Source organism: Camponotus floridanus, unplaced genomic scaffold (genome assembly GCF_003227725.1).
Source record: "Camponotus floridanus strain SB8 unplaced genomic scaffold, Cflo_v7.5 scaffold75, whole genome shotgun sequence".
NCBI classification, from domain to species: Eukaryota; Metazoa; Arthropoda; class Insecta; order Hymenoptera; family Formicidae; genus Camponotus; species Camponotus floridanus.
This window is the reverse complement of record NW_020229844.1, coordinates 322,477-335,878: the sequence shown is the minus strand read 5'-3', so window position 1 is coordinate 335,878 and position 13,402 is coordinate 322,477. Positions and strand designations below refer to the sequence as shown.

The window sequence follows — 13,402 nt, the reverse complement described above, 5'->3', positions numbered from 1 at the left end:
TTTGAAAGTTACATCATAGTACTCAGACAATGAGAGCGCGACATTTGGTGAAAGGTGTATTTCCGTCGTGTCGAGAATCGAAACGGATCGATGTACTTAAACGAGGGGGGAAAATAATATGCGTGCGAGGAAACGCGAAGATTGGCACAAGATAGCCGGATCCTCCCCCAACATTACGGGCTTGAGTTTTCCCTCTCGCTCTTTCTCTTTCTCTCTCCAGTTACCCTATCATCGTTAACGGGCGACCCTACCGTTTCTGTCTTGCTCTACCTCGGTACATCGGCGAGAAACCGGGGCGATATTGCTCGCAGGAGAGGCGAACGCGAGGGTACGTATTAGTGAACCTGCCACTCAGGGAACGGAGGGCGGTGGTTGATTTTTTCATCCCCACGCCCTCCGTTTGTACGCGTGTATACGCGCAACGAGAGCGCGACTGGAATTCGTTTAACCTCCGTCGAGCAATAACGATTTAGTTCGCTGAAAACAAATTCGCCGCGTTGCGAAATCGTTAAATGTATTCAAGAAACGGGATGTATGTATTATATACACATCCGTGCGCGTTGTCTCTCGAAAATGCTCGCTTCTAAAGAGAACGACTCCTCTCGGCGTTAAACTTGTATGTATGTATGAGTTAATAACGCGGTTAAAAACATCGTCGCTACATCCAATTATGGCCAATTAATCGTCGTTTCCACCATATTACCGGTTCAATTCACGCATTATACGCGACGTTTAAGGTATGTATTCAAGGTTTCTAAGCGAATTCAAAGCGACGCGGCGAGTAAGCGCGGCATCGCCAACGTTTACATTGGCAGAACCCCGTAAGTCATTAATAACCGATACGCGGAGCTTCGTTTCTGTCTCGCGTTAATTCGACGTATCGAATCGAACGACACATCGTGCTCGTTAATCTTCCTTCCCGTATCCGTCACTCCCGGCGATTTATTTAAAGAAGGCACGTTGCGTTCTTTTTTTTTTCTTTTATTCCGCCAGTCTTTTTTATCGTAGAGCAAGCACGCTCGGACTAGAGTTAATTAATGCGACGAGTACCATCGGGTATGCGGGTACGATACGATAATGTATCGGCGAAGAAACGCCCGCGAACCCAGTCTCTCGCGATGTGTTTTCTCGATTCTAGCGAAATCTTTTAATCGCATCGCACGCGAGGTCTTTGCCCGAATAGAAATTTTGTTTTTAACCTTTTCACGTTTATGGATTGTAGGAATTTTCTCCTATACTCTCTTATACTTCAAATAGGCAGTGAATGATTTCTCATTTATTGTTAAAAATTTTAAAGAACAGGTCAGTTTTGAAAATTACAGATTATAGTTTCAAAAGAGATTAATTCGATCACTTAAAGTATTAAATAGATGTTGGGTTGAGTTAAAAATAAAAGAAGAATTTTGATTAAAATTATTCAAGAATCTCTTATCTCTTATTTTTCTATTAAATATTTATATAATATTAGAGATACTAGAAGTTCATATATAATATTAGAGATACGAGAAGTTCACGGGCGATGAAAATAAGATATTTTTGATATCTAAACTTCTCTATATTCTAATCTTTACAAAATTTTCTATTTTATCTTATTCTAATTTATAGAGATAATGATTTGCGGCTTATATTAAAATTAAAAAAAGATAATAAACAGATAATTAATATTGCCACTAATAATATCAAACAAAAAAGACAACATTGACAATAAGCTCACAAACAGGACAAATTAAGATGTAGTATGAGTGAGTAATGAACAACTTTATATTCATAGATGATTCAAATCAAATGATGAAGTATATCTAAAAAAAACCTTCGTTGTACGTATTCTATCAAGTTAATATATCTAAGATAGTGGAGATAGTACTTGCATATTTCAGAGAATGCCCTAATAAAATACAATAATATACAATAATAATATACAATAAATACTAATATACAATATACAATAAATAATATACAATATGCAAAGAATAGCCAGATTTCAAGTTCATTTTTATATTGCTTAAATAAAACATATAACTTTTTTATAAAAATCGAGATTGATTTCATTGATTAAAAAATCATATGAAAAATCATGCTAAACAATATATTAAAGAAAATTAATAAGTTTAGAAAATCAATTTTCTATTTCTGAATCAATTTTCTACATAATCAGATGGGATATCAATATCTTTTTAAATATTTTAAAATGATTTTTTCTATTTTCTATATTCTATTGTCAAGTCCTTTTGTTATAAAAATATATATCCAGTTTTTTTTTCTAAATCATAATTTGACAAAGAGATGTAGAGTTGGGAAAAATTTTTCTTATTGATTTTTTCGTATTCAGGTAACAAACTATTAAATCAGCATATTTTCTATAGAAATTACATAAAAAACCTAAAAAAGGGTTAACCTTTTTTTCATCTTTTTGAACCAAATGTCAATTTATCTTTAATTTCATTGATTAAAAAACCATAAAATCACACTAAATAATTCTTGGAATTTTAACCGCAAATTTTTCAAAATTTGAAAAAAAAAAACAGAATCGCATTATATCAAAAAGATATGCATCAAAAAATTATAGCTATTTTCTATTGAACTAAATTATTAATAGTAAAGCTTTGATCGCGCGATAGATTAACAAGATCTTCGATCTTGATGAATGCCATATCGAAGCAAAGTTAAAACTTTGCGAGAAATTTCGAGAATCGAAATACGTATACCTATAAATACGTGCAATAAAACATGGGATCATTAATCTTTCGTCACAGTAATTTCGGTTTGCAGCGGTGACATTCGCCGTCTCATTCGCTCTCTTTTCTATCCATCGCTCGTTCGGCTCTCTTTTCCACCACCATCCTTCTCTCGTATATATCTTTCCCATTCTCGCACTTTCTAGGATAATTAATGATCCCGAAAGTGATCTCCTCATGGTTGTCTCGTCTCTCTGAGCAATCTTTTCCCGTCTCGCTTCAGTCTCGTTACCTCCCTTCATCTTAACCTTTCTCTAGAGTAAATCGTTTTTTCAATTTAGATAATCCTTTTTCGATCATAAATACCTAGGTAGCAAAAATAAAATGAGAGATAAAAAAGAAAATGAGACCGTAAAACTTTTCTACAAAAGGCGTAACTGATTCTATAACACTATATAAAGACACCATGCAGAGATGGTAGAAATAAAAAGTCAAATTTAAAAAGAAAAAATTTATTTCTGAATTTCGAACCCATACAGCACAAGATATTCTATGAACTAGAATATTTTATGAATATTCTACGAATTTTTGAATATTCTACGAATGTCCTAAAATGTTTATGGAATATTTTGTGCTGTATGGGAATATATGGTCGAATGAACTTTGAATAAAATATGGTTGAAGAGGAGCGATATCCGAACATGATTTTGAAAAGTTGAAAGCGAAATCTGAACATCGTTATTCCATAAAAGTCTTTGTTAATCTAAATTTGAACGTATCACATATATCATGAAGACAATGCAATTAAAATAGTAAAAGCAAATTAAAAAGATTATAAATCTCTCTGCTAGCAAATCTGATCACGTAAAAAGTGTCGATGAAGGTAAATATAAGAATAGATAAAACTTTTGAATATTTGCATAGTTGTCCCCAGCTGTCGTAGCATCTTTATAGAATAGCTTTATAGAATCTTGACAAACGTCGATCTCTAATTATCTGAAAACGGAAGGTTCTGGCTGTTGTCCTGTCCCACCTCTCTCTGTCTTCCCCTCTCTCTTTTCCGATAATAAATATTTTCATGACAATCGACCCGAAGGGGGCTGCTAGACGTCGCTCGTCGCATTATCTGTTGGCTAATTCCTTCGAAAACGACTTAGTTCTCGTCTTCCTTTTTCATCGCGTCTCGCATCTCTCGTAGCCCTCTCGACTGAATACGGAAGCGACGAAAGCTGGAATTTCCGGTTGATTCGGCACACTAACGATGGGGTGGTTTAACCCCCCTTCGTATGGGGACGGCCACGCAGACTCGCGCGCGATTCCCCCATTGTCGGGCGTTTGCGCAATCTGCCTCGTCGACAATTTGCACAATAATGGACCTCGCATCGGCGAGGAGCAAATTAACACCGTGGCCGTTAGGAATCGCGGTTTACCAGCGCTTCGCGTTCGACCCGACTTCTTTTTTCTTCCTCTTCGATATATCCTCGTAACGTTACTTATAAATGCCATACGCGAAAATGGCTCGTTCGAATCCTTCTTCTTATAGTAGGATCGTTGGAACGCGCAATCTCGTCGCGGATTGACAAGCGTAATAGGAACTTGCCGCCCTAGATTCTCGCGAGGCGATTCCGCGAAAACTATCGAGAAAACCGCTCGAGGCTTCGGATATCGGTTCTTGCATCAATATTTAATCGCGGCTAACAAGATGGCGATGGTATGCGCGCCACCCAGGTGGGCTATAAAAGCATGAGAGGCCGTAATAGTCAACGTACATTCTCTCGGTACGTCCTTATGCGGCCGCCGTATACTATCGAAACATGGAGGAAGAAAGGAGAGGAGGAACCGTGGCGAAAAGAAGGCGAAGAGAGATCTCGTGGAGGAAGATAGAGCAAATAATCCAGTCTCGTGCCGCTCGCGGTTAGTCTGAGAATTGTCAATCGAAGGTGCCAAAGAAATAAGAGAACGTTTCGAGGCGCGGCTTCTCAAACATCCTTCCCTTGGATGTGGCCGCGGAGAGACTCTCGTTCGTCTCGTATAATTATACGAGCGTGCCTGATTATATGTGTTTGGACATAGCCGAGTCACAATGAATATCTACATTCGATAGACGATAGTCATCCTCGGTTATTCGTACTGATGTACTTGGTCTAAGTATATTTATATGTATACATACACCTTTATCGCATTAGCTCTTACTTTTATATTCCTGGAGAAGTCATATGTCTGTGTTGAGAAAATATTCGATTGAAATGAAGAAAAAAAATTTGAAATGAAGAAAAAAAAATCTTTCACAGAAGGATACTTTTGTAGAACAAATACGATTCCTACAATAATTTAAATTCCTTCTTTCACGAGTGAACTCTAGCGACCGTTAAAGATAACGCACGTGCAAATTCCATAATATTCCGTACGTTGAAACTTTTTCAATGTAATTGTCGATACCCTCACAATATCGCCATTCTCATGCCTGATCTTTTGATCGCCGAGCGAGCATATATACGGGCGGATGAGTAGGAAGTACGTGGTCACATTGTACGTGTTCTTGTATTATGCGCGTTTTATTAGCATAAATTATTCACGTCCTGCGAATTTGATAACATTGTATCTTTGATGTGAACGTGGATATTATTCTTGGCATATGGCCAAAGAGAAAACGCCACAATTCTCATCGAAGAAATTCAAAAATAAGGAACGAATGGCTAAAAATTCTTTATACGACTTAGAGCTTTATAGAGATTTTGAAAGATTAATTTTGTGCTTTATGACAAAATTCCTTGTAAAATATTCTAGTCTTGCTGATAAATAGTTTTTCTTACGTCCGAATATTTTCTTAAGTCCGAAAAATGTTTTTGAAAAACAAAACATAACTACCTGAATACAATTCCTGAATACAATGGATACAATTCTTTATCATTCTCATAAATTCCACCTAGAATGTTTTTTGCTTTGTTATTTTTGATCATTATGCCGATAGATAGATCTTTGTAAAGAAATAACTGTAAACATTTATATAAATGAATATTGAAATTTATAATTCTCTTTTCGATAGATAATTGTAAAGTTTCATTATTATTCAATTGTTAAAATTGTTAAAATTTTTGCTGAAGATGTAAAACTCATGCAAATGAGCAATGTAAGTATTTATTAATATAAGATAATAAAAAAAATTAATTTTTTTATACATGTATTTTATCAATTCATATTATAGAACACGATGACTTGGAAAAAAAGTAATTTATTTCAACATAATAGCATTCACAAGAACAGTTCTTTTTTTCTTTAGTTTCTATAACTCCATAATGCAATGATTCCAAAATTAAAAAATATTACTATAAAAGGCTCTTTGTGCTTTTTCTTGTATCTTTCTTTTCTATGTCTATTTCTTCAATTTATATTCTTCGACGTTCGTTCTAATTTACATTGACCTTTCAAAAAATACGGATAAGCCTTTGTGTCACAATGAAAATTATAGTGAACAAAGCTTTAAAGTAAAAAAAAGAAACTGATAACAATGAGCAGGATAATAAATGTCAATGCGTGATACTTCAAAGCGTAAATAATAATGGCGATTAAAGTGATTAATGACTAAACGGAAATTACATAGTAAAGTTTAATCGGAACCTTCTATTATCTACAAGCGTGACAAATATATATATATATATATATATATATATATATATATATATACATATACCATCTCCATATACCAAAAATCGAAACAAAAGATGCATGAATATATTACATATAAGTCTATTCTTAATAATATAACTTATATTTTTATCAATGTTGTCCTGTGACTAATATTTGATTAAAAAAAGAGATTAATGAAAAAGGTAATTTGCAAAAAATAATAGTCGAAATTGTCAATATATTGTTTCTATAATGTGTCCTTATTTTTATTGTAAAATATAAAATTAATATATATTTTTCTCGATCAATTATACGAGTAATACAATTCTTTCACTCATCTTCCATAGAGCCTTTAAGAAACTCTCTCTCTCTCTTTTATGAGCTGTAATTATTTATAATTTTTTTCTACAAGCAATATATGCTCTATTCATTAAATATGGTATATTGAATGTGTATACATATGAATTGTAGATGTGTATAAAGATATAAAGATATGATATATTGAATGTGTATACATATGAATTGTAGATGTGTATAAAGATATAAAGATATGGAGGATATGAAAAAAAAACGAATAAGGAAAATAATTTATAAATATATAAGTTCAATTTTAAATATTATCATAATTCTTTTTTTTATTAATATAATTATAAATTATATTAATATAATTATAATTTTATTAATATAATTATAATAATTAAAATTAAATTTTTCCGGTTTCATGCACATCAATTTCGAATAATATATTATATATATATATAGTAAATAATATATATATATATATATATATATATATAATTAATGTAATTTTATGTATTGTGTTATTCGAAATTTTTTTACTATCTATTATATTATTGTGCTGAATATGAATCAAATAAGTAATTTAGACCGTCCGTACTTGTATATATTTAACGAAAGTGAATATTTTAAAAAATATATATTAATAAAAAAAGTTTAGAAAAAAAGTTTCTTTCTTGCGCTCAAACCACGCTATAGCTCTTATTTGCCAAGTTTATTACATAGTAATTGTTATTATTTGAACCAAATTTTCTAATTTTTTAACCAAATTTTTTATTTTTGAATTCTAAGGAAAATAAATCGTAAGTAATATTCCACATTTTTAAGGAAAATAAACAACAATGGCTAAGATTTTCAGCTATTTATTATTTCACTAATATTTGCTCTATTTATTTCTCTCTTATAGAGTTTATGTTATGAGATCTTCTATTTAATTTTATTAATTTAAAAATATATATTTATTTTATAATTTAGATTATTTCCAGTTTAATTTTATCATATATCCACTGCTAGTTGTCACGCAAAATAATACTAACAATAAGTAATTTTTCAATTATTATGAAAATAAAATTTAAAATTATCGCTTTTTATAAAAGCACCTCTTTTTCAAATTGATGATTAATTCGCAAATAAGCGCTAAAAAAGAATTCATTGTTTGTTTGAAGAAAGACCTTTCATAGATTTACAGCACCTTCTATAAATACAACACGCGTTAAGAAATGCAAGAATTAGCTTCCTACAATGTCCGTCAATAGCGCGTACACTGCAAATAATCATCGAGTATCCCAAGTTAACAACGGTTTGAAACACCCCCAATCACATGTAATCTCGTACCGTAATTTTATGTCGAAAATAAGGGACATTATTCCTCGGATTTCAATTGTTATCTTCGCCGATACTCTGCCAGAAACACACGGTAGATGTGCGTGCAAGTAAGTAAACATAGAAAATTGTTTACCAATGATTAACTATACAACCGCGAGATAATACAGATACCCGCACAATCTTTACAAACGATTTTACGCGCACGCCACTTTGATGTATGAAATTAATATATATATATATATATATATATATATATATATGTATGTATGTAAGTATGTATATATATATATATATATATATATATATATATATAGTTTATATATTGCTTTATAATATAACCTTAATCATATTTTATATCATTATATGTGGATAAAAGTTTCAGTGACCTTTAACGCTCTTAAATTATAAGTTTATGATTTAATCTTAACGATATATAAAAAAATATAATATTCTTTTTAATGAGGAAATAATACTTATATTATTTCATACATAATTTAATCAATAATTTAAATTCGATAATAATTAAATGTATGCTCTATTAAATGTACTTTCTTGATAATCGCGAGACAAATTAAATGATATATCAGGATTTCTGATAAAGATTTATACTAACGTTTATAAGTGAGTAATATAATAAATTAAACAGAAAGATTCTTTATCATTTTGCATTTTTTATAATAATTATTGAAATATTAACAAGAATTTATCAGTACACGTTTGCCTTTGCAAACGTTTCATGTGCTGATAAAAAGATTGTTATAATTATCATAAATATAGTTATTTTTAACCGTCAGCTATAAAGTTAAAGTTATTATTACTACAAGGTTATCATTATTATCAACATTATGTGTTAATAACTATAAAAAAAGAAATCTCAACTAATTTTTTTTTATTATACAATTATAATTTGATCCTTTTTTTCAGTGTATGACACTTGTTAGTATATCTAGAGTGTACATCTCACGTAACCACATGTACTCTATTTATGCACACTATTTATATAGTCCTTTTTAATTAATATCTTAATAACTATTGCGAAAATTGTAATAGGAAGAACCTTTCTGTTTCTTTTTACCGTACTCTCTATATCCCTGCATATTTAAAATCATCTTGAGCTTATTCAAGTTTCAAATATTATTTTGAAATATTGTTTTCCAAAGAAAACGTTCTCTTTTCAGATAATGTTTTTTACTATACATTATTCTTTTCCTTGATATTATTATTATATAAATTTCCTTTTTTCGGGATTATTCAGGATTGTATTATATTATCCCACATTACCACGCTCCTAAGAAATCCATTTCAAATCTTGTTCTTTTTAATTTAAGATAAAAATATCCCGCTGATTTTTTTGTTAATTCCTTGTAAATTATTTCAATGCATTTTCAATTTCTTTGTTAGGCTGCATAATAAAATATGTTCTAGTAGAAAACTTTTTGGTTTTGCCGGAAATAATAAAATTTAAAATTAATATATCATAACGATAAATAAAAGAAATAATAATATAATAAAATATAATAATATGATAAAAAATTAAATGATAATAAAAATAAGAAAAATAAGAAAAGGATTATAATGTAATAAATTGTAGTTTTAATATACATATAAATAAATTATATAATTTAAAAACTTTAGTGTACAATTTATCAAAATATATGATTTTATATATTATTATAATTATTATTTAATTGTTGTGTTTTTCGAAAGATGTACATATAAAAGGCATATTTTTAATTTCGATAAAATGACAAATGTTAAAAGTGTTATCATGAAACGGAGTCTCTTCAACAAGATTATAATACAATCAAGATTATAATATAAATATGCAATGATATTTTTATTAAAAAATTTCTGCTGCTATACAAAGTCTATTTGTATATTACGTACAAATAATTATAATATATATCATGTATACATATTTATTTAATTTTAATATACTCCTATCAAATCATCGACATGTATATTTTTAATAATTATTTTTTTTTAATGTTGAAAAAAATTGATGATATAAAAATCAAATTATAAGCGATTATAATCAAACTATATTTAAATACTTTTAAATTTTGTAAACATATTCAATCTTTTCACATAAAAGAAAATCGTTTATTTATCGATATAGCCCTAAAAATGTTTACCATACGAGTAAATAAATATGAATTTATTTTGACATCTGACACATATCGTAACATCTCGCTATTGAATTGTTATTTTGCGGTATGTTCCGATATTAATTACGCGCATATAATGTACAAACATATTTCATATAGATGCAGAAATAATTTTTTTAATAAAAATATTGCATATTTATATATGATAATCTCGTTGTCGGTAAAGAGGTCCGGCCTCTAGTTCTACGTGTCATTTCACCTTGAGCGCGCGAAACTTCAACTCTGCGATTCGCAAAATTTTAATCTAATAATAATAGCCAATAATTTAAAAACTATTACCTCAACACTGTCGCGTCATAATTTTCATCTTGGAATACTCGAGGAATCCGTCCTTAAAAGAAAATGCATATATATTATATAACAAATAAATGAATTTTGATTGCGCAAATATTAATTTACATACCATAGTTGTTCCACGACATCGTATAATAACACGACGCGTATAATAACACGTTTTTCGCCTAATCGCGTTCGATCGCTGAAGAATTAGACGCTATTGTATCGCGCGAGAAAAGCGCGGGAAGAGAGAAGAGAAGAGGAAAAGAACGGAAGAAAATATTAGCCGCGCGCAAAAGTAGAGGTAAAGGGATAATTCGTATGGGAGGTGTCGCACAGAGGGCGTGACTATCCGCCGCCCTACCCAGAGTTGCTCACGCGCAGAGTCGCCGGCATCCGCCTCTATGTGATGTGCATGTTGTGTTTCTTTTTTCCCGGCCTGGAGGGGAGAGCAGACGCGAGCGCCGTGGAGGGATTGCGAATCATAGTCGGCACTGACTTCAGACCGCGGTAGTACGTGAGAGCGCGCGCGCACGTTTCTCGCAGCCTCTCGCTCTCGTTCGCGCCGGTTCGACTCCTCGATTCGCGATCGCCCACCGGGAGTCGTTCGCCCCTCGGTACGTCGCGTCCTTGATCGCCGGCCTTAACGACGCGACTCTTCTGCCGTATGTCGGGTCGGCGAGCCCGCGATCGCGCTACGAGCGGAAAAACGCCGGGGATCGGCTAATTTTCACGCATCTCGATCATTTTTTCAATAACGGCGCGCCTGACGCCTATCGCTTCTCTATCCCCTTTCTCCCTCCCTCCCTCTCATCCCCCCCGCTCCATTATCCCCTCTCCCGTCCATTGGCTTTGTGATTTCTCCCACCTTGGCCTATCATTTCAATCCCCGTCCCTTCCCTCCTACCCTGTCCTTCCTCATTCCTTCCGATTCAGTTTACCGAGTTAGTTGTTTAAGACGTTACGGTGTGTGCGCATCGTTCTCATCCGTACCTTCTGCAACAGTCCTCGAGAGTTTCATCCCCGGTGTGTTAGCGAATATATTACATCTTTTTTTTACTCCTTGTCTCGCATCTTGCAAAAGTTGTGTGTGCGCGCATCTCGCGACTCTTCGAAAACAGCGTCATCGTTTGCGCGCGCGCTCGGTTTTTCAAGAGAGTGAAGAGAAACAACAACACAGAGAGAGAGAGACGCAAGAGACAGAGAGAAAGAAAGACAGTGAACAACCATTGCGACAAAACTGCGCAAAGGTATATATGTTCATTGATTTGACGCGATCGTTTTGCTCGCGATATCTGCTTCGCTGATATTGCCATCTTTGGCGAAGCGTCCGGCGTGAAGTTGCCGACGGGTACTTAATTCGTGACGCGAAAAACGACATCTCGCTCACGCGGGACACTCGGATTCGAATTTAGGTTCGAATCTAAATATCAAATCCGTATATATATCGCCAGCGTATATATCGCATATATCGCGCATATATCGTATATCCGAGAAATTTACAAAGACTTCAGCGCGTCAACGCTCGTTTTGTGAATTGTGTCGCAAGAAAACAGCCAAAATTCGGGTGAAGCGTGATCCTAAGCCATCCTACGTGATGGACTCAGCCGACGAACAAGACGTGGAGAATCCCGGAGGGATGGCCAACGGAGCCAACGGAACCAACGGAGCCAACGGAGCCAACGGAGCCAACGGAGCCAACGGCGCTAACGGAACCAATGGGACCCACGGAGCCAACGGAGCCAACGGAGCCAACGGAGCCAACGGAGCCCACGGAGCCAACGGACAGCATCCGACACCGGAAGGATCCTTGGTAAGTTTTCTGTCAGCTTTATTTATGAGATACTCGATCGTATTATGCGTTTTTCTTAAAATCGTAACAATGGTTTCATTTTTTACGCTCTATATTTGTTATATACATCATATATACGCGTTTATAAATTTCACGTGTGAAAATTTTTAAATTACTTAAAATTTGGAGTCATTATTAATCAAATTAAATTGAGGAAGAAACCTATATCAATCGTTCCGTTAGAAGTTGAATCAATCGTTCTTATTCCCGATATTTGTCGCTTTAACGTTCCCGGTTTTGTTTACTTTAACGTTCTTGTCGAATAATGTTTCTAATTAACAACAATCACTTTAAAAAAAACGCATATTTTGCATGTTATTATTTCTAATAATGTTCCGTTAGTTGCATTATAGTTCTCTAGTATTGCACATTAAAGGTTACCATGCGAATTTACAATAGCATAAGAAAGAATAAAACAGATAATTATAACAGATAATAATAATATAAACTAATTAATATATTATATATTATTTATATATTTTATGTATAATTATTTATTATATATATACATAAAAATTATATAATTATATAAGTAAAAACTATAACAGTTAACTAATTAATATTACTAGCATTTAATTGCATTGAATAACAAAAAAAAATAATTGTAATATTTATTATTTTATTATTTTATTTATTTATGTTATTGTGCAAATTTATGTACGACAACCTTTGATGTGTATTAGTCTCGATTCTGTATATGTATAATGCATCCAATCAAATTCTATTAGAAGACGATCGTGTATCTAATTTATTGATATTTTTGCCAATAATGAACGCATAGTTTCTCCTCATCTTTTCCTGATTCTGATCGTGAAAATTATCGAGAGAATTTACAAGATTTTAGATTACGTAAAAACAAAATTAAATCCTTTTCTCGTTAAAAATATCTTGAAAGTGGCGTAAAATGGAATTGGAAACAGCATGGCTATGTAAGCATGACACTGTAATGGTATTGTTGTAACAGCAAATTGCTGAATACTATGAGACTGAAGCAGTTGAAGATAACGCGGGTCAGGAGAAATAACGAGAAACTAGCGTTGCCGTAACAACCGAAATGCTACCAATTAGCACTCTATATGGCACCTTAACTGAGTTGAAATTTTGCTTTTATTTTCATTCTCATTCATTTCATTTTTTCTCTAATCTTTATAAAGTATAAAGGATTTTGAGATAAATTTACT

General features: G+C 32.6%; 1 protein-coding gene across 2 annotated transcripts in view; it reads left to right on the top strand.

The window, feature by feature from the left end:
- The first annotated feature begins 10,874 nt into the window (after nucleotides 1-10,874).
- The window catches only part of LOC105248580 (protein dead ringer), a 94,739-nt gene continuing 92,211 nt past the window's right edge, over nucleotides 10,875-13,402 (top strand). For both annotated transcript variants that reach the window (XM_011253440.3, XM_025414062.1), the window contains exon 1: nucleotides 10,875-12,182. In XM_011253440.3, coding sequence (XP_011251742.2) covers nucleotides 11,967-12,182 — 216 coding nt within the window. In that variant the 5' untranslated portion in view covers nucleotides 10,875-11,966. The remainder of the gene's footprint in view (nucleotides 12,183-13,402) is intronic.